Source organism: Solea solea, chromosome 14 (assembly GCF_958295425.1).
Source record: "Solea solea chromosome 14, fSolSol10.1, whole genome shotgun sequence".
NCBI lineage: Eukaryota > Metazoa > Chordata > Actinopteri > Pleuronectiformes > Soleidae > Solea > Solea solea.
In genome coordinates, this window is record NC_081147.1 from 7698654 (window position 1) to 7719176 (window position 20523).

At 40.6% G+C, this 20523-nt stretch overlaps 3 protein-coding genes across 4 annotated transcripts; all 3 read left to right on the forward strand.

Annotated features, from left to right (window-relative positions):
• The first annotated feature begins 1021 nt into the window (after positions 1-1021).
• Positions 1022-8545, forward strand: LOC131472508 (cyclic nucleotide-gated cation channel-like). Its single transcript, XM_058649780.1, has 11 exons — positions 1022-1110; positions 1461-1550; positions 2292-2402; positions 2497-2688; positions 2824-2934; positions 4251-4357; positions 4479-4966; positions 5096-5374; positions 6397-6495; positions 7310-7687; positions 7784-8545. The coding sequence occupies exons 1-11, from the start codon at positions 1073-1075 to the stop codon at positions 7967-7969; spliced, it is 2079 nt and encodes a 692-aa protein (XP_058505763.1). The 5' UTR covers positions 1022-1072; the 3' UTR covers positions 7970-8545.
• A 788-nt stretch (positions 8546-9333) lies between these two features.
• Positions 9334-11478, forward strand: LOC131472522 (calnexin-like). Its single transcript, XM_058649805.1, has 5 exons — positions 9334-9423; positions 9666-9751; positions 10775-10894; positions 11158-11260; positions 11363-11478. The coding sequence occupies exons 2-5, from the start codon at positions 9680-9682 to the stop codon at positions 11440-11442; spliced, it is 375 nt and encodes a 124-aa protein (XP_058505788.1). The 5' UTR covers positions 9334-9423; positions 9666-9679; the 3' UTR covers positions 11443-11478.
• Positions 11479-15486: 4008 nt separating this feature from the next.
• On the forward strand, positions 15487-20071 carry fgl1 (fibrinogen-like 1). 2 transcript variants are annotated; one of them, XM_058649802.1, is made up of 7 exons: positions 15487-15643; positions 15951-16131; positions 16337-16478; positions 16675-16772; positions 17133-17221; positions 17521-17708; positions 18970-20071. In XM_058649802.1, exons 1-7 carry the CDS (start codon positions 15578-15580, stop codon positions 19166-19168), a joined length of 963 nt encoding a protein of 320 aa, XP_058505785.1. In that variant the 5' UTR covers positions 15487-15577; the 3' UTR covers positions 19169-20071. The 2 variants fall into 2 exon arrangements, with proteins under 2 accessions (XP_058505785.1, XP_058505786.1); XM_058649803.1 differs by having other exon boundaries at positions 15489-15643; positions 15951-16119.
• The last annotated feature ends 452 nt before the right edge of the window (positions 20072-20523 follow it).

Genomic DNA, 20523 nt, shown 5'->3' on the forward strand with positions numbered 1-20523 from the left:
ACATGATTAGATTGAAAAGAGGTGAGGAGGAAGCGCAGAGCCAGAGTTATGATTCATTTTATATCACATTTTTAGTAGTGATATAAAGTAGCAATAATTGTGCCCAAGTCACAAAATAGACCGTTTTTTCTTTTCTTTTTGTTCATAAAAACTGTGACGTATTTCCAAATTTCACAAATTCAATCTGATTTTAAAGTACTTTTTGCTCAGGTGTGTTTATGTAGTTGGTGAAAATTAAAGAAAAAATTCACCAGACTGCCCATAGGTTTTACTGAAAAAAAGGATATAAGACACTCTATATTACACATTCTTATAGCCTCTGTATATACTGTACGTTTAAACATAGTAATGAAAAAAAGCAGTCAGAATGCTCCAATTCACCTGTCCTCATCATGAATTTATTATCATTAATAAATTCATTTATTATTAATTCAGGCCAACATATTTTAAATCACTTTAATAGTGATTTAAAGCTTAGCGATCAAAAAAAAACATACTTAGTAGTAGTAGTAGTAGTAGTAGTAGTAGTGTGTATGCATGTCTGTGTGTAGGTGTGTGTTTGTTTGTGTTGTGAAAATGTGATTTAGGTTTTATGTGCACACATGCTTCCAAACTCTTGCATGCCCAGTCTGGAGGTGTGTACTACAGGCTTATCCCATCTCTGATATATATATATATTTATATATACATGTATACATATACTTATATACTATATATTAAAGTAAAAGTCTGACAAAAGGCTGCATAAATGTGCAGGTGTGTAATCAGGAGACCATTTGCACACAAAGACACACTTGGAGTTCACAGCCCACTTCAAACAAGGATCTTGAATTCAGATGAGCTCGTTGGTGAAAAGGAACACGCACACATCATTTGCAATTTAAACCATGTTTTGTCCAGAACCATGTGATCATTCCTTTCATCTCTCAGTCCCCTCAGTCCGCTCAGTCCGCTTCATTGGAGCCATTAATGTCTCGTGGATGTCAATATGGTGATGGACACGAGGTAGAGACGGAGAGAAAATCGTTGGGATGCAACTGAACCAAAGATACATTATGAAGAGAGCTGATGGATGAATGATGTGAAGTGCAGCATCAGGACATTGATCAGGTCTGTTGTCGCTCATGTCTATCATTCTGTGTCTCCCTCATATGATCTGTTGTCATTAACCACTACACATCACGTTGCCATGACATCTGGTTTCCATGGTGATACTTGTTACAGGATGACCTCGTAATGGATGAGTTTCCTTCTGTCACTGTGGGTCTGTCATCACATGTGTGTCTGGTCAGTGAGTTAGTAGAATGTGGTTGAGGCTTTTTTAGCGTGTATGAACGAGTGTGTGTGTTTGTGTTGAATTGGAGGCTTTGGTTTGTGTCTTTGTCTTTGTCTTTGTGGTGATAATGTGTTTGGTTCTCTCTGCAGTCAGTGACTGTGTGTGTTTATGTGTATGTGTGTAGTATGACAGGACCAGTGCAGGATTCACACAGGCTCTCTGTGAAAACATGGACAGAGGAGGAGAGTGATCGAGCTGACAGCACACTCAGCAGGTACACACACACACACACGCACACACACACACACACACACACACACAGACACACACACACACACACACACACACACTTTTATTGATACATTCATTGCTTTTATGATAAAACATCTAAATTAAAAATAAGTCTCTCAAAGTCCATCCATCTTCTACCGCTTCAACCTCCATGTGAGGCTCACAGGGGGCACTATGCCAGTCTCTGACCCAGGACAGGTCACCAGTCCATCCCAGGGCCAGATAGAGACAAACAAACATTCCCTCTCACGCAGACTTTAGAGTGTCCCATTTACCTAATCCCCAAATCTGCATGTCTTTGGACTGTGGAAGGAAACCAGAGAACCCAGAGAAAATCCATGCACACACGGGGAGAACATGCAAACTCTATGCAGTAATCTAATCCATCTAATCTAGCAGCCACATGCAGCTTTTCTTTTAGGGAAAATGCATAAAGATATCAACGTATACTACTGATCCAGCACCAGATTCACAAAGTTAGCATCGATCTGATAACAAACCCAAAGATTCAAATATTTCAGAACAAGCAGAGCAAGTAAAATAATTTACTATTTATTCTATATTAAGCCTATTAAGCCTCTATATTATTTAATAATGACTCTAAGTATTGATGTTTTTTTATTGTCTGCTTCTGTGGCAACTTAACCTGATTAAGAATCTGTAAATGATTATGGTTTTCCTTGTAGATGGTAATCAGTGAATTCTTTTCTGTATTTGTCTGTAGAGTACAGTCGATGTGCGATGACACTTCCTCAGAACTACAGAGAATGGCAGCCATCGACAGGAGAGACATCAATTCCCAGAATTCTTTTCGTGGGCGAGGTGCTCTCTCCAGGTGTGACTGCTGCCCATTAAACCTAATTATATCCAGACGTATGAGTGTAATATGTGCCCACTGTAAACATGTTTCTCCATCCTCATACCCTCAGGATAGTAAGTATGGTGATGACTCTGAGAGAATGGGCGCAGAAGAGTTTGGCTGAAGAGACGGAGCGACCTGATTCTTTCTTGGAGCGTTTCAGAGGCCCCGCCCACATGGAATTACAGGCTCCACCCAGCAGATTTAGCCACAGTCACCCCGGCTCTGATACAGATAATGAAGTCAGACGTACCACACGCCCGTAAGAGACCACACATGCAGGCAAAATGCTTTGAAACACTTTGAAATGTCCTCTAACTGCCCTTCTGTCTGTCTGTCTGTCTGCTGTCTGTCTGTCTGTCTGTCTGTCTGCTGTCTGTCTGTCCATGTCCGTCAGGAGAAACAAGTGCAGTACTGTGGTCTTATCCCCGTCTGATGATGCATACTACTACTGGCTGATGGTGATTGGTGCTGCAGTTTTTTATAACTGGACCATGTTAGTTGTCAGGTCAGTAACTCCATACTTTCTGTGTTCCATGTCAAGACTTTTTACCCAGAACAGAAGTGGCATTTTATAAAAATGTGTTTTTGGAAAACACTGGATGGTGACATATTATCTTGCAAATGTGGAAAGTATGAATCTGGCCTCTCTGTAACTATTAATACTATAGGCAGTTCTTGCACTATGTCTTGCAAAGGTATGGTTTCTACACTTAATGGCCCTTTTCCACTATGGTCCCAGCTCGCCTCGCCTCGCCACAGCATGGCACAGTTTAGGTTGGTTTTCCACTACAAAAATTGTACCTCAATGTGGGCGGAGTCATCACTGCACGGCTGCATGAAACTGCTGTGACTTCATTTTACACAGGACACACACAAACAAGTGACTAGTGACTTGTAACGGAATCACTAGAATCAGTTAATTAAAAACATTTGTTCGCTACGTCCTCCGTGACGGAAACACAGACTCCGTCTGACACAGTCACTGGACTGAAATACAGCGGCAGGGTTTGTGATGGAGCTTGTTGTTCGCAAAATGTTGATATTTTAGACATTTCCCTGGTCATTGTTGGAAATTAACCCACATTTTAAGGATTGTTAAGTATGTTTAACTGATCTACAGTTCAGCATTGTTCGGCTTGATTCTTGTGTCGGACGTCTCCTTAAAAACCACAAAAAAAAGTACCTGTTACCAGATACTGTGCTAGTCAAAACGCAACTTAACCGTTCCGTGCCAAGGCGAGGTGAGGCGAGAAACACGCCATACTACTACCATCACTGTGGAGAGAAAAACTGTCTCTGTGAGAGTCACACATTCAATATTACTCTCAACTAATGTTCAAACATGTGGATTTACTGTTTGTTGTATTTGCTGAAGGCAGAAGTACAATATATGCACATCGAAGTAAGCCATTTATTGAAGGAACTGTTAGAAGCCAAGACATGACATCATAGTTCATAAAATGTTTTCCTTCATTCATTCATCCATTCAGTCATCTTGTTAGGATCTTGAGTCAATCCCAGCTGACAGAGGATGAAAGGAACACCCTGGACAGGTCACCAGTCTGTCACAGCACTGTTATCATATCATATATCATTCACTTCTTTGTACTGAGGGAGGAACCTGGAGTACGAGGGAACCCAGGCAAACAAAGGAAAAGAAAGGGGAAAACACAGGACAGGAGACAGAAACACTGCTGGATGAAGCACAAACATCTGCCAGCTAATATTTGCTTATAACAATATCGTTTCTCCTCTGATCTAGAATGTCCAAAAACGAAAGGCCTTTGTCATTAGAGCTTCACTCTTCATCTGTGTTTGTAGAGCCTGTTTTGATGAGCTTCAGATGAGGACCGTGTTAGTGTGGCTGGTGCTGGACTATGTCTGTGATGGAGTCTATATCCTGGACATTGCTGTTCGCCTCCACACAGGTACAGAAAATAACAAGACTGCACTTTAAATGTCCAATGCTTAATAAACATGTGTGAGAAGGAACCTGGAACGACCTCCTGATTGTGACAGATGTCTTTATCTATTTTGTTGCATGTGCAGGTTTCTTGGACCAAGGCTTGATGGTGAAAGATGTGCGGCGCCTGAGAGAAAACTACGTTCGAACCACCCAGTGTAAATTCGATCTGTGCTCCATCCTTCCCACCGACCTGCTGTACCTGACTCTTGGAGTCAGCTACACTCCTCTTCTTCGGTTCAACCGTCTCCTGCGTCTGCGGCGGCTCTTTGAGTTATTTGAGCGTACAGAAACGCGAACAGGCTACCCCAATGCTTTCCGTATCTGTAAACTGGTGCTGTACATCCTGGTGATAATCCACTGGAATGCCTGTGGATACTACAGCTTCTCTAAAGTCCTGGGTCTGGGCTCTGATTCCTGGGTTTACCCTAATGCCTCTGACCCAGAGTTTGGCTCCCTGACCAGGAGTTATGTATACTGTCTGTACTGGTCGACCCTCACACTGACCACTATTGGAGAGACACCACCTCCCGTTCGAGATGAGGAATATATGTTCTTGATATTTGATTTTTTGGTACGTCCATAACAATTGTTTAACAATTTGTTTGTAGTTTCCTGTCTAGACTGTTCATGAAACTTAGATTGTGGTTGTTTCAGGCTGCATCACAGCAGCTGATACTGTTTCCACTCATTCCTGTTCCAGGTTGGTGTGCTGATTTTTGCCTCCATTGTGGGTAACGTTGGATCCATGATCTCCAACATGAACGCCACGAGAACAGCCTTTCAGAGCCGTGTTGATGCACTGAAACACTACATGCACTTCAGGCACGTCAGCAAGGTGCTAGAGCAACGTGTCATTCACTGGTTTGACTACCTCTGGACCAATCAGAAGACAATAGATGAACAGGAAGTGCTGAGGAGCCTGCCAACTAAGCTGCGGGCAGAGATTGCCATTAATGTTCATCTGGACACACTGAAGAAGGTAAAGACACTTGTTCAGTGGGATGGAACCCTGGTCTCCATCTATCCATCCATCCAGAGGGAGTTGGAGCCAATCCCAGCCATCATTAGGCGAGAGGCAGGGTCACCCTGAACAGATCATCAACATATGACAAGGCTTATTATGACATTACATGTTTAAATAACTTTATGGTTAATTAAGACAGTGCTCTATAGATAATGTGGCCTGATAACGTGCCTGATACTCAAACCAAGTTGAGTGTAGTTTAGTAGAGCTGAGTAGTCCTAGAACTGTTAAATGGAAAAGTGCCATTAGACTCAGTCCTGGTTTTAGGTTTCTTTGCAGAGTAGGAAGTTGCCAGTTTTAGAGATGCAATGATTTCACTGTAAGGAACCTGTGTGCAGAGTAGGTGCAGGAGTACAGTAGAGCTGTGTTTCCACTGAGTTGAACAGTGCGGTTTGATACAGTACGTATTTTTTTGCGTTTCCATTAGGAATTGTACAAAATATCTTGCCTCTATCATTCCATTCTTTGGTACCCTTCCCTTGGAGTAAGTGTAAAATGGCACAGTACGATCAGGGTGGAGGTACAGTAGACTGTCACTCCCACAGCTCGTAGGAACACATTCTCTCTGAACTGCCTTTATAGGAGATGAAGTGTTTTTTCAATTTACATTACATACGCTGAAAGGTTGTGGAATTATTCATCAAAAATGCCCCCCCCCCCCCAAAGAAAAATCCAGCCTACTATCTTTAAGAGTTGCATTTTGTTGGCTGGTGTGTAAATAACCAAATTATGGTGAAGGGGAACTTATCAATGTCTCATTGGCCAAAGAGTTTGAACAAAACTCAACATGAACTCTGACCTCTAGAGTTGGAGTGATTAAAGGTCAGCATCAGATTCTTCAGATTCTATTTTGTCCATCATTAAGGTTCAACAGAAGGAGACAATATAAATGGAGCCAAGCTCAAACCAGAAACTTACCAGAAACTTTGCACATAATCATATTTCTTATGTGTGTGTGTGTGTGTGTGTGTGTGTAGGTGCGTATTTTCCAGGACTGTGAGGCCAGCCTCCTGGTAGAGTTGGTGTTGAAACTGCGACCTCAGGTGTTTAGTCCTGGCGACTACATTTGTAGAAAGGTCAGTATTACTTCTGGTGTAGTAACTAACTGTCACACGTGTGATACATTTGTCTTGGGACATGCAGACACTGTGGTGCTTTTACTTTAAAAGTAATTAAACAGCATATAGTACACTGAAAAAATGCTCCCCTGCTTCCAAGGTTACATAATGTGCTTTATTCTTTTTATTTCTTTTATTCTTTTACAGACACATATGGCATGCTTTCCGTGAACCAGCTCTGGACTCGCTCTCACTGAGAATATGGCTGCCTGCAGGGACAGAGGAAAATAAACTCATTTACTTAACAAAATGCCCACCCTATAAAATCTACACCCATTTCAGTCTACCATACAGTATGTTAAGAATATCTTTGTCAAGCTTTATCTCAACCTTTCATAAAGTACTCACTCTCCCGCACCAAAATCAACATTTTTAGCTTCTGGAGACACAGGAGCTGCTATTCTGCTGCTGCCTGTTTGATCAGTTTTTGTCACTAAGTAAATCCATACTGAGAATTTCAAACACTACAGAGTCACAAAATAACACATTTGAAATGACTGATGCTGGCTGCAGTGGATTAACAACTTCTGGGTACCAAAATTGTAAAATTGCTGATTTTCTCGATGGGCTTCAGTTTTTATAGTTACGTTTTCAGTCAGGAAAGTAGATATTTTTAAGCTACTGTAGACTTAAGCAGGCATATATATTCTATGCTAATGTATCTCTGCTGGGAGCCATATTTTCAGAGCGAGTCCAGTGTCTCAGGCACCACATTTGAAAAACCCTGAACTATCACTTTAAAGTTAAAATCACTTCTCTCTTTTTTCTTAAGGGAGATGTGGGTAAAGAGATGTATATTATTAAAGATGGCCGCCTAGCAGTGGTGGGAGAGGATGGAGTCACACAGTTTGCCGTCCTAACCTCAGGGAGCTGCTTCGGTGAAATCAGCATCCTGAACATCAGCGGCAGCAAGATGGGCAACAGGCGAACAGCTAATATTCAGAGTCTGGGATACTCCGACTTGTTCTGCCTTTCCAAACAAGATCTAATGGAGGCGCTGCAAGAGTTCCCTCATGCCAGGGCCCAGCTGGAACAAAGGGGGCGGGACATCCTGCAGAAGGAGGGGCTTCTGGAGGAAGTGAATGTGTCTGCTGGGGAGGACCTGGAGGAGAAAGTGGAGAGAATGGAAACCAGTCTGGATCGTTTACAGGTCAGTCACAGCAGTTCACTGCCCCTGAGTTGCTGCTGTTACCGAGCTGCACACACTTGCTGCTATATTGATGATAGTGGTCAATCTTCTTTTCAGACGTGCCTGGCTCGTCTCCAGAGTGAATTCAACTCTTCCCAGCTGCGAATGAAACAGCGAGTGACTGCCCTCGAACACAACATCAGCACCGTAGCCACAGGCAGCGGCTTCCTGTCAGACGCTGATGGCAACGATAGCCTCTCTGGTGGTGACGGTGTACGCAGTGAAATCAACATCCGGCTCTGAGGGAAGCAGTCCCAGCCATGATTAAACACTGTGTGATATGGAAACATCAAATCATGTCAAAAGTCATGTCATAAAACCCTGTCAGAGCTATTGTGTCTTATCCTTAGAATTTTAAAAACAAAAGAAAACACCACACACCTGTGTCCTGACTGACTGACTGACGGAGAAGAAATGCATTTTATTTTAAGGCTGACACACTGAAGTTTCATGACTGAAGTACTGATCAGCAGTGTTTGGTGCTATTTAATTGCGATATGTGTTTTTGATACTCTTACCACTTTATTAGGTACACATGACCTCTATCTGTCAAAGTTGCAGTTGTGCCCACTTTGTGCTGCTGTTGCTCATCTGCTTCAAGGTTTGACATGCTGTCAGTTTCCTGGGTACCATGGTTGTAATGAGTGGTTATTTAACTTACTTTCTAACATTCTTTAACCAGTCTAGTCATTCTCCTCTGAGCTCTGGCATCAACAATGCATGTTCACATCATTCTCTGTAAACTCACTGTAAACTACATCATATTTCTTACTCATTCGTTGAACAGGTGTACCTAATAAAGTGGCCAGTGTGTGCTTATGTTTTCATGTTGACTTTCTTGTGACTATGCTGCTAAAAGCAAATGGATCTCCCTCCATTATATATTATGTATTTTAGGCACTGATTAGCTCAGTCTGGAGCACTTTCATCTTGTTTATTTAATGTATTCCTTTCATTTTGTTTGAATTATTTTATGCTTTATTATATTCAGGATGTCTTATAAACTGCCAAATCAAAACTATGGCTACAAATAAAATACTTTTTAGAGATTAAGATTCATTCTGTAATGCATATTCTGTATATACTGACACATGTCCTACTATGGCACACTGTGAAAATGGACTTGTGTCAACAGTTTTCCACTAGAGGGCATACACTGTACATATTTGAGAACATGTAAATATGTCCCTCTCATCTTATGAGATCTTTTTTAAATTGAACTTAAATGAACAGTCTGAAGTTTTAGGGGGACATACTGTATCAGACTATATTTCTGCCACAAGTTGAGTAATAAGAATGTTGTGTGCACTGCTTTCATGTTGTTTCTCTTAAAAATAGAGTAGCAAAGGATATTTGTTTATGAGGTGGTGTGAGCAAGAGGACGGATGATTACAGCCTTCACTGTACCAGGTTTTCTGTCCAGCTTTGTCTCTCCTACATAAATTTAGTGTATATGAACAGTTCCTTTTATTAAAACACTATTAAATAGCTACTGTTCTAAGACAAACACTTGAGTGTTACAAGTGTTTGAAGTGACAATGAACTGGCAACGATGCAGCGACACAGCTATAATGTGCTGTGCTCACTGCTTTCTCTGCAGCTTGTCAGCAAGAGGCTTGAGAGCAAAGTCCAGCAGTGCATGCCTTTGATTTCAGGAAGTGAATTTGAAGGATCTCGTGGAGAGTGAGCATAAAAAGGTACAAACATTCCACTCTTCTTCTTCTCTGTGTTCTCTTTATGTTTCTTTTCCCTCTTGAAACAGTGTCTCCATGTACTCCTCTCTCTCTCTCTCTCTCGCTTTGTCCTTTTGTTTTTTATGTCTTTGTCCCTATCTGGTTACTTATGTTCACTCTATTATCGCTTGTGTTTCCTGAGTTTGAGGACAGTTTTTGTGTATGTCTGTGTGCACAGTTGTGTAATCTATGCATGTGCATGTTAGTGTCTGTTTCAGAGATGAGGACCAGCTTTGTGTTGCTGTGTGTGACTCTGGCAGCAAGTATAACACCAGTGTCTGCTGCAGCACAGGTGAGAGCTTGCAGGTTTCATGGCAATGCTCCTTTTTTCCATTGTAAAATCTTTAATAATGTACTTTTAACATGTAATGTATACATTTGTAAACCACAAAAAGGAAGTCCATAATAATCACAGACATGTTCAAGCCAAGTAGGAAGGGTTTGAGTCCCCGCCAGGTCAAGGGCTGGCGTACCCCTAAGCAAGGTATCCAGTCCCCATTGTTCTTTGTTAATTGGACACTCTAAATTACAACAATACTACATCCAGTGTTTTCCGAGTGCCAAACCCAAGCCTGGATAAATGGGTGGGTCACATCTGGTGTAAAAATCATTCGCTGTGAGATAGAGAAACCAGAATAAAAAAAAGTGCCAGTTCATTCAACCAATTAATGATTGAATTTACATAAAATTAATGAACAGGATTAATTTCTGGAATAAATTTAAGATTAATTTCATTAGCAGCACAATACCTACCATCGTACAACATAAACAACAACAGTTAGCAACAATAGCTTTTAAAACACCGTTTTCACTTTTCATGTTTACCACCAATAAATAACAAAAAAACACTAATAGAATAGAATATAAAATGAAATCCAGTACCCACACAATACTGTTCAGGGTGCTCTCTCCTCCACTCTCTCCTCTGCAGTTGAAGATGTAACCTGATGAGAGGAAGATTTGAACCAATAACACACACAAAAGAGTTTCAGAAACAAATCACGGACGTAAGCTTTAATTCCAAGTGTTATGATTATGTAGCCAGATGTTACACAGAGAACAAGAGCCACGTCAAAACCTACACATGTTTTCCAAAGTGCTCACACACCACTTAGTGTCTGGATATATAAAAATAAATGACAGTTGGTGTTTTCTTTGTTGCTTATGTTCTTTCCCCTGAAAGTTCTTCTCTGATATCACTTATGCCATCTGTTGCTCATAGGTGAAAGAATTATTTTTGGCTGTTTAGGTATGATAAAGCATATTTGAACAGACTTTGTGTGATGTCATAACTTGTTGTATGTGTCTACCACAGCCAGGTATTCTAGAAAGCCTCCTGATAGCCACCATCAAGCGTCCCTGGCTCTGGGGTGTCTATGTCTTCACTGTTGGACTTCCCATCATTCTCTTTATCAGCTTCATGTGGCCCGACAAGGTACAGTTGCCTTATGTGCGTGTGAGTGTGCGTGTGTTTGTTTTGGTACTAGTTTTTTGTTGACTCTTAAATACCAGAAGCTCAGGGCGGGGATTTAACATGTGACTCGTGGTTAAGGTTAGCATTAGGCATTATGGTGAAGGACAAGGACTTGGTTAGGTTGTTCAAATGAACGAAAGCCAATGCAGTATCTGAACAAAAACGTCCCAATAGTAGTAGAAGTGTGTCTGTGGTGACAATGTGTTTGTTTGTGTTGTGTACAGCGGTTTGGACCTCCTGATCAACAGTATTTTTACAAGAAGTCAGATGATGCTCAACCAGACGATCCTGAGACGTCACAGGGGACAGAAGCGTTGCTAACCAAAGGTAAAGATTCATATTCATCCTCCTTTTGGATAAAGAGATACTATTATATGATAAGATAAAGACAAGTTTAAAGATTAATGCCATATTCTCTTCTTCTCTCAGGAAAAGCCAAACAAAGAGTGACAAGGAGGAGGGATGCTCATAGTAACCAGAGGAAGTCAGACTTAGACTCTCGAACATGAGTCTTATTTTAATAAATAACCACATTGTAAGAAATATCCTGGGTCTGTGCTTTTACAGTTTTTCTCGATTGCTAAGACACATTTCTTGAAAGCTGCTCTCCTTTTCTCAAACTATGAACACAAAAGCCAATTTTCAATCTACATTCACAAAACCTCAGACTCTTCTTGCAAAACCAAACTTTCACCTCAAAACAGTTCAATCTGTGCTCAGAACTGAACTTTGTTGTCAAATCGTGCCCAGAGTCAATCAAAATTTAAAACACTACTGGACAGTCACTAGACACTACGTAGAAAAATGAACCCAGGACATGAAGCTGGAGAAATAAATGTTTATTGTTCACTGTAGGCTAAATGCATGTTGCAAAACAAAAAACCTGTGCATTTAGCACTTGTACAAAAAGACAAGAAACAGAAATCTTTACACGTAGCACTTGTAAAAACAAACAGAAATCTTATGCATTTGCCACTTGTGTACAGTAAGCCCATGTAAAAATAAAGTACAACAATATACAAATAAGTGCATCACTCAGCCACATCATCATGTCTCCGTACTGGGTCAGGCCACAGGACTTCATCCACATCACAGGCCACATTTTGTCTGGCCAGGCAACGGGGGAAAAAAACCTCTGGCATGCCGTATCCAGGCTTGGCATGCCTCCACACCTATGTCACCACAGGCAGGTTCCATGGCTTGCAGGAGATTTGCCCTGGTGTAAGGTTGGCGTTCATATACCTTCCACCGCCATGAGGAGAAGAATTCCTCAATGGGGTTTAGGAAAGGGGAGTACGGTGGAAGGCAAAGATTGATAAAACCTTGTTCCATATTGAACCACTCTCTAACCAGGAGGGCTCTGTGAAAACTCACATTGTCCCAAACAACAACAACATAGATGTGATGCTCATCCTGCTGCCCTAACAGAGCATCTCGCATGTGATTGAGGAAAATGAGGAGCTGGTGAGTGTTGTAGGGCCCCAGGTTGGCATGATGGTGGACAACCCCACGATTGCTGATGGCAGCACATAATGTGACATTGCCACCACGCTGCCCAGGGACACCAACAATGGCCCGATGGCCAATCACATTACGGCCTCTCCTTCTCCTTTTGGTGAGATTACGCCCATCTTCATCCATGTAGATGTATTCATGGGGTCTTTCAATTGCATCCAGTTGAAAAACCCTCTGTAGATATTAGTTATAGTTTTGTAAGTGATAGAGAAAAGGTGATTTAGGCCACTACACTAAATCACTACTTAGAGTAATCAACATTGAATGTGTCTGGATATATACCGACCTTTGCTCTTTGACTTTGTCTGCGTTGCGAGCAAAGGGCACTCTGTACAGCTGTTTCATGCGCAGTCTGTTGTGCTTGAGGACACGATCAACAGTAGAGAGGCTGACACTGTTGATACCCTCAAAATTGACATGGTCCTCAATGATCTTCTGCTGAATTTCACTCAGTTTAATGGCGTTGTTCTCACGGACCATATCAACAATTAGGGTCTCTTGGTGTGGGGAGATCATACCTGTCCTCCCACACCCATGTGGCAGTCCTTCAATTCTACATGCAGTTACAAAATATATACATGGAATACTAGGCCTGCAAACAGTTAGACCAACCCTCCATTACAATACTACAGTACATTGGTACAGTGAAGTACTGAAACATATATTTACCTACAGTATACTGTGGTACAGTATATAGTATGTCATACAGGTAATTACCTGTTCTCTTCTCTAAATCTTGGGATCTTGGGACACAGTGAATCTACTGATGTTTGGTTGTAGCCTTTGTCCGGCCTCCCTCATGCTCATACCATGGACAAGAACATGGTCAATCACAGTCGCTCTGATTTCATCAGATATCTTCGCTGACCACCTCGACCTCCTCTCACACGAACTCTTCCTCTCAGATTTCTATCCATCTTAGGGCCTCACAAACCAGTGCTCTCTGTTCCCTCACATCATTAGCCACAAGTGGGATCAATTTTGAGTTGACACCTTTGCTTTAATTGTGTTTGACTTGTGTCACCTGTGCTCATCATTATGCAGCACGGGTGCATCACAATGAAAATGTGTTGGTAAGTTGTGTCTAAACAGGTGAAAAGTGCTTATGGTTTTGCCAAAAGAGTGATTGATTCAATCAGTGGGTTCAGGCAACTGAGCGTTTGGTTTAGACAATATGGTTTAGTGTTTTAACTATTGAGAAAAAAGAACATGTCCAGATGCAGGTGCAGCACTGGTCCAAGTGAAATGCCTGGTAAACAGGAAGAGCAAATCTTGTAAAATACCTGAATATTTTAAAATATAGATTTATTTTTATTTGGGTAGAGACACTTAAATGCCCCATAAATTCACAGGTGATATTCCTGCTTTAATAAACGTCTCTTCTGGCTATTCTGTGTAGAAATGGAAAGACAGATGATTCAGTTTCCTCACATGTCTAACTCTTTTAATAGAATGAATGGTAAATGAATGGATTACTGATCAGTGTAACCACCTCAGGGAGGGACGCCCCGTCAGCTCACATGTGGATGCTGAGTAAACACATTTTTTAAATGTGACAAAGACCTTAGGTTATTTAGTTATTAAAAACTAAATAAAAAAAGAAATCTTGGTTGTGGTGTGGGCCAATTTGACGCCAGCAGATAATGAATTAATCAATTTTAATAGATTAGTTTCTATCATAATTACATAACACATAAATACATCCACTAATTTCAGCTTTTGATCCCAGCCTAACTTAGTTTGCTTTTAAATTTCTCCAGGATCACCTGTCCTTTTTGTCCCTGCTTGCTCCAGGCTTGATCTTTTTAAGCTACTTTTTTTTCCTTTGACCTTGTCATTTACCCAGCCTTGCTGTTTTTTTTTTTTTTTTTTTTTCGACTGACTCCTTTATTTCACTGTTTGAAATGAAAGACTTCTTGATTGTTTTGGTCTGCAAACACCAAGCAGCAGCTTAACAGATCCACCTCAAGCAAAACCCAAAATGCAATTTTAAAATCTCAATCTCAATTCTAACAAGGCAATCAGAGATCGCAGACTTCAACTCATTCACGCAACAAGCCTCTGTCGGCCTCTGTTGGTCAAGTGTGGAAACACAGACTGACAGAGCCACTAAAAACAACACTTCACTCCCATTCCATGGGAACAATCATATAATCAGTATCAGCCTCATTATCACTGAGGTTTCTTTGTGAGCCATTGAGATATGAAATGTCTCCCTCCCTGTGCTCTGCCTTTTCTCAAGCTGCTACGAGTCGACCTTCAGTGGCATTCAGCCATCTCGCAGCATTTACTATAAATGGCACAGAGCTGCTCATCAACAGAATAACTTGTCGTTTAATGACACTCACTGAGAAAATGAACTGCAGAGGAAAGAACGCTGTGTGGAGAAGATGAGAGGAGGTGATGTTGAGATACACATGCTACATTTTTTGTCCTTTTTTTAGGAAAACAAGACACTCCCTTGAGTGTTGTGGAGTTTGGAGAACAATAACAAGTTCAGGTTCAGTGAGAACAGTCTGTCCGGAGGCTTTTGTGTACCAATAAAATGTTTTATGACCAGAATCTGAGGAGTGAAGGGCAGAACCAGGCAGAGTGAGTGATGTGTGGTATCTGTTACATGGTGGTGAGGCAAACTGGTCATTCTGGTGCAATTCTGAAGTTACAATAGTGTGTGAGGATGATGAATAACTTTGAATTGAATGAGCTGGTGTTTGTTGTTAACAGAGAGAAAAAAGAGTCTTATCCCGTAAGTTAAATGCCCACTTCATGACCTTCCTGATGTTGTCTAGTCACATGTGCTACATTTGTGTCCTGAGTTACATCAAAAAGAGAAGAATAGACTGTAGTACTTTTACTCTCTACTCAATTCTATTACACAATAGACCACAAGTGAAGTCAGTGTTGGCCAGCGTGTCTCTGTTCTAGACCCACCCTGCATATTTTGTACGATTTATGACTGTAGAGAATCAGGTATTTTGCTGTTTCTGTTTCTCTTTAAGCCTTTTTGGCTTTGTTTGCTGCAGGTGTGGAATATCTAATGTCAGATATATGGAGCTGAACTTTGAGGAGTGAACACTTTCTTCTTTGACTCGTAGTCTTTTAATCTTGTGCTGTTGAAACAAGTGGACAATGAGAAGTCCACTGCAGCTGCTCGCAGGACTGATCGTCATTACTGCTTTCTCTCCATCTCTCTGTGTGAGTTCACTCTTTACTATTCTCTATTTAATTCAGAATTACGTAAATCCTAATCCACAAATCAGTACTGATGTCATTTTTTAACATGTATCAGTTATGTGTACATGAATGAACTTAAGTATATAGTATGCTGTATTTACTGTAGGTTGAGGATCAGGGAACATCAGAAAACTATTTAAACAACCAAATGTCTGAGCTTGTTTTTTGTTCTTTTAGCAGGCTGCTCATAAGTAAGTTTAACAACAGCTCAAACCATACCACCTGCTGTATATTGACATTTCCACTTTGTGTGTGTGTGTGTGTGTAGGTTTTAGACATTTGTCATGAGGAAGTGACTCGACTGCGGGAGCAGGAGAAGCTCCTGAAAGGTCAGCTTCAGACACAAGAACTCCTCCTACACAGACTACAGACGCTCAACCAACGTGATGACCAGAACAAGTCTGGAGTGAACCAGACCCAAGACGGCCAGTACACAGGTCAGTACACAGGTCAGTACACAGGTCAGTACACAGGTCAGTACACAGGTCTGTACACAGATCAGTACACAGGTCTGTACACAGGTCAGTACACAGGTCTGTAAACAGGTCAGTACACTGGTCTGTACCCTAAGGGGCTAGGGAATGTATTATGTCTATGATGTGTCCTCACTAAGATGTAAAAACAAGAGATTGTGTGTGTGTGTGTGTGTGTCAGACTGCTCCCAGCTCTTCACATCTGGCTTCAAATCCAGCGGTGTCTACAGAATCAAAACCAGCAGAGTGTACTGTGATATGAGTGAAGGAGGTGGTTGGACTGTGATCCAGAGACGGATCAATGGAAGAGAGACGTTTAACAGGTGTGTCTGAACTACTGCTGTACAATACAAACTCTCGTTGTGAGTGTGTTGCAGACAACAATTTCTAAATTTGTTTTTGTTGTATTTGTTTCGAAAAGTTTTAGAAATGTATTAGAAATATAATGATTTACACAAACATGGTATACGTTATCTATGTAAAGTGTCTATGTGTGTGTCTGTCTGTCTACTCTCTCAGGTCCTGGGCAGACTATAGAGACGGTTTTGGAGACATGGAAGCAGAACTGGGGGAGTTTTGGCTCGGAAATGACAACCTGCATGACATCACTACACAAGGTCATCAACACTTTTCAGCACCTTTTGTTCCTTGTTTTGGTTTCCAGGTGCTTTGCAGATTACTGTAATCTCTGATAAACATGTTGTATGCCACATGCTCAGTATACAAACACATACATACATTATCAGCTGTAAGTCACAATCTTTCTCCTCTTTTTCTAGCAAATGTTCAGGGATTTTCATACATCTGTGTGATAAGAACCAACAAAAATGACAGAAGTCATCTTTAATTGGACCTGTAGTTTAGTCTGTGTCCCAGAGGAGAAAGGTTTTTATTGTGTAAACATACAAATGGTTTGGCTTGAATGCTGCCCTGTCACTAATCTTTAAATACAGTCTGAATAAATCTGTCTATTCCAGGGAATTATTCTCTGAGGATTAACCTGGAAGACTTTGATGGTAACCAGCGCTACGCTGAGTACCGGAACTTCAGAGTGGCAGATGAAAAGGTGTTTATGCCGACTGACAAGGAAAATACAAATGTGTTCAAATTTACTGTACATTTTATATCTTTTAGCTTAAAATTGGCATTTAACATTAATATAAAGATAGAAATAATCTGTTTGCCAACACCCATAAAGTTCATCTTAATAGTGGAAATATGCAAAAACAAGTCCTGCTTTTACAGGGATTTGCTTCCTGAACGTTCCTCGTCATATTTACAATACACACACCAGAGGTTAATCATGTTAAATCTTCAAAGAAAATATTCTGTTGACCAGCTGTTCTTGTGTCTCTCTGTACGCAGGATCACTACCGTCTTACCTTTGGAGCCTATGTGGGAACAGCTGGAGACGCTCTGTCAGGAGGTTTTCAGGTTGGCATGTCAGAGTGGGCCAGTCACCAGGACATGAATTTCAGCACCTACGATCAGGATAATGACAACCATAGAGGAAACTGTGCCCGGGAAGACAAAGGAGGCTGGTGGTTCAACAAGTATGGTTTCACAATTGAACAGAAAGCCCTTCCATACAAATGCACACACACACACACACACACACACACACACACACACACACACACACACACACACACACAGCAAGATGCACTTAACTTTCATTTAATAAACATATCAAAGATAGGACTTTATCATCTTAAGAATATCTCTAGATTATGGCTGTTTCTCGCCCATGGCAATGCAGAGATGTTAATTCCTGCAGCACTGACTATTATAATGTTCCACTCTCTGGTCTTCTTATTTACAGTTACTGCTGAACTCAGCAGCTCGTCTGTTGACTAAGACCAGGAAGCAAACACACATCACACCAGTCTGCGTTGACTATACTGCTTCTGCTTTAGAATCCATTTGAACAGAGCCAGCCCAATAGTGTGGAGAGATTTTTACATATTAAAGAAATCGAAATATCTTTATATATCTAAATAGTATTGAGCTTAGGTTATTTTGTTTTATTTTGGAGATTTGCACATTTAGTGCACATTTGTCATGTGAAGTCATGAAACTGGTATTCTAGGCCCCTTTTGTGATTTTACTGCCCACTAAGGGCCTCATAAAGGCTGGGTGCAGCTCTGGATTTTAAGGTCCTTTTACTGTTTTTTAAAGATCTTAATGGCCTTTGTCCTTCATATTTGTCTGATTTGCTTTTACCTTCTAGAACAGCACAGAATTTTCATATTTTAAAAAGCAAGCTCAACCTTTACCTTTTTTGTCTGGCATTTAAATTTTAATAATTATGTATGATTTTGTATTTTTAAGGTACAGTAATAGTTTTCTTAGTTCTTATTCTAGATGCTCCTGCCTTTTAAGCTTTTATTTTTCCTAATTACTTCACCCCACAGAGTGGGAGTAAAGTATTGTTTTTGGTGGCTCTGTGTGTGTGTGTGTGTGTTTCCGCACTCACTTGCAATGAGCAACAGAGGCCCAAGAATTTTGACACTGACGTGTATTTGAACATGTAACCTTCTGATCTCGAGTCAGAGGCTGTACCGTCACAGGGTCTGTTACACATATAAGCCAACAGAGGCTTGCTACGTGAATGGGGTGAAGTCTTCCATCTCTGATTGCCTTGTTGTGGTTATTGTTATGCAACCAAAGTGTGTCCTCATTGATTACAGTGTTTCCTGACAGTTTTGTCTCATCTATATGAGGGTGTGTTTGTGTATTTCTATCACATTTCTATTCTAGTTCTATAATATGTATGAAAAGTGCATAAATAAAGTCTTCTTTCTCTGTCCTCAGGTGTCACTCAGCTCATCTTAATGGTGCCTATTACCACAATGGTCACTACAGTGCACGGACAGATGATGGTATAGTTTGGTACCCTTGGAGAGGGTGGTGGTATTCCCTGAAGACCAGCGTCATGAAGTTACGACCCTCCAATTTCAAAATAGACCCAGCTGATGACCCCAATTCTGTTAACCAAGGTTCACCTCCCTAGATCAGATATGATCAGATCTTTGTTTTGGGAGCACAAACAGCTCTTGAAATTATATGTAAAATAACATTACATTACAATAACAACATAGAAAAAACACAAGTAAAAACATACTGTATATCTCAATTCAATTTATCGTTTAGCCTAATTCTTGCAGTTATTTCCCTGTTTACACTAATCCACAGTCTCATGTCGTATTGGAATTACAAAAGGTTTGTTGTTTGGAAATGTAACTTTCTTTCTCTTACAACATAAAACCATCATACTGTACATGGACGTAACTAAGCAGTGTAAATATTAACCATCTAATCTCATAAAGTGGTAAAAGCAACTAGACATTTTACACAATATAGTGAAAATGTAGGTATAAGAATGAGTTTCCATTGTCAGGACTTGTGAAATTGTTTGTTTCACAGATGAGAATGTTGCAAGGGGGAAGTCGCCTGCTCACACAGCTGTCTGTGTTTCGAGTAGAAAAGGGAAATCTTATGAGACAGACAGGATCATCAGACCAAAGAGGGAGAGACACATTATCACTGGCTCCATGTACTAAGAGCGGGAAGGACTTAAAAACAATTCTACATCAATAAAAGCAGCTTAACATTCTATTATTGGGCTAACAGCATGGACTGAGCTGAGGTCAGCACTGACTATTTGCCCAGCTGTCATATAAACTGTAACAATTATTGTCACATTTAAAAACAAACAATACTAATATACTGTGTGCATCCAGGCTCTTATGAACATCTCATCCTGTCAACATTGTTCCTCTGCATTTTGCACTATGAGCATGATGAATCATTCTCTCTCTTAATAACATGTATCACTTTTAAAGCAAACAATCAAATGCTGTTGTTCACATTGATGTTGTCGTCAGAGACATTCTAAATAAACATTGAAATAATCTGTCACTGTCATTCATTGTTAATTACCAGTCCAGATGCCAAAACACCGTCACAATGCACAATGTGACGCAGAACACTGACCAGTCGTGTATAATATACATAAGCGTCTCAGTTGAAATCAGAAGAAGTATTCTGGGATTTATGTGAGGGGGTCTTCTCACAGTTTATCTCCTACAACTAATGGTGACTTTCATAATCGATTAATCTGTCAATTGTTTTCCCAAGTAATGGATCAGTTGTTTGGTCCTTTAAAAATGATTCAGCTGTAATGATTTATTTGTTAAATGTAGCCCAGAATCCAGAAAATATTTATTAAGCCTAAACGGAATCTGAAAGCTTGATTTAATGATTAAAAAACACTCAAACCGATTAATCAATTATCACTTCATTAATGCAGCCCAAACCTTGGCATGTCATGGTGACAAATACACACACACAGACAGTAGTTTCGTG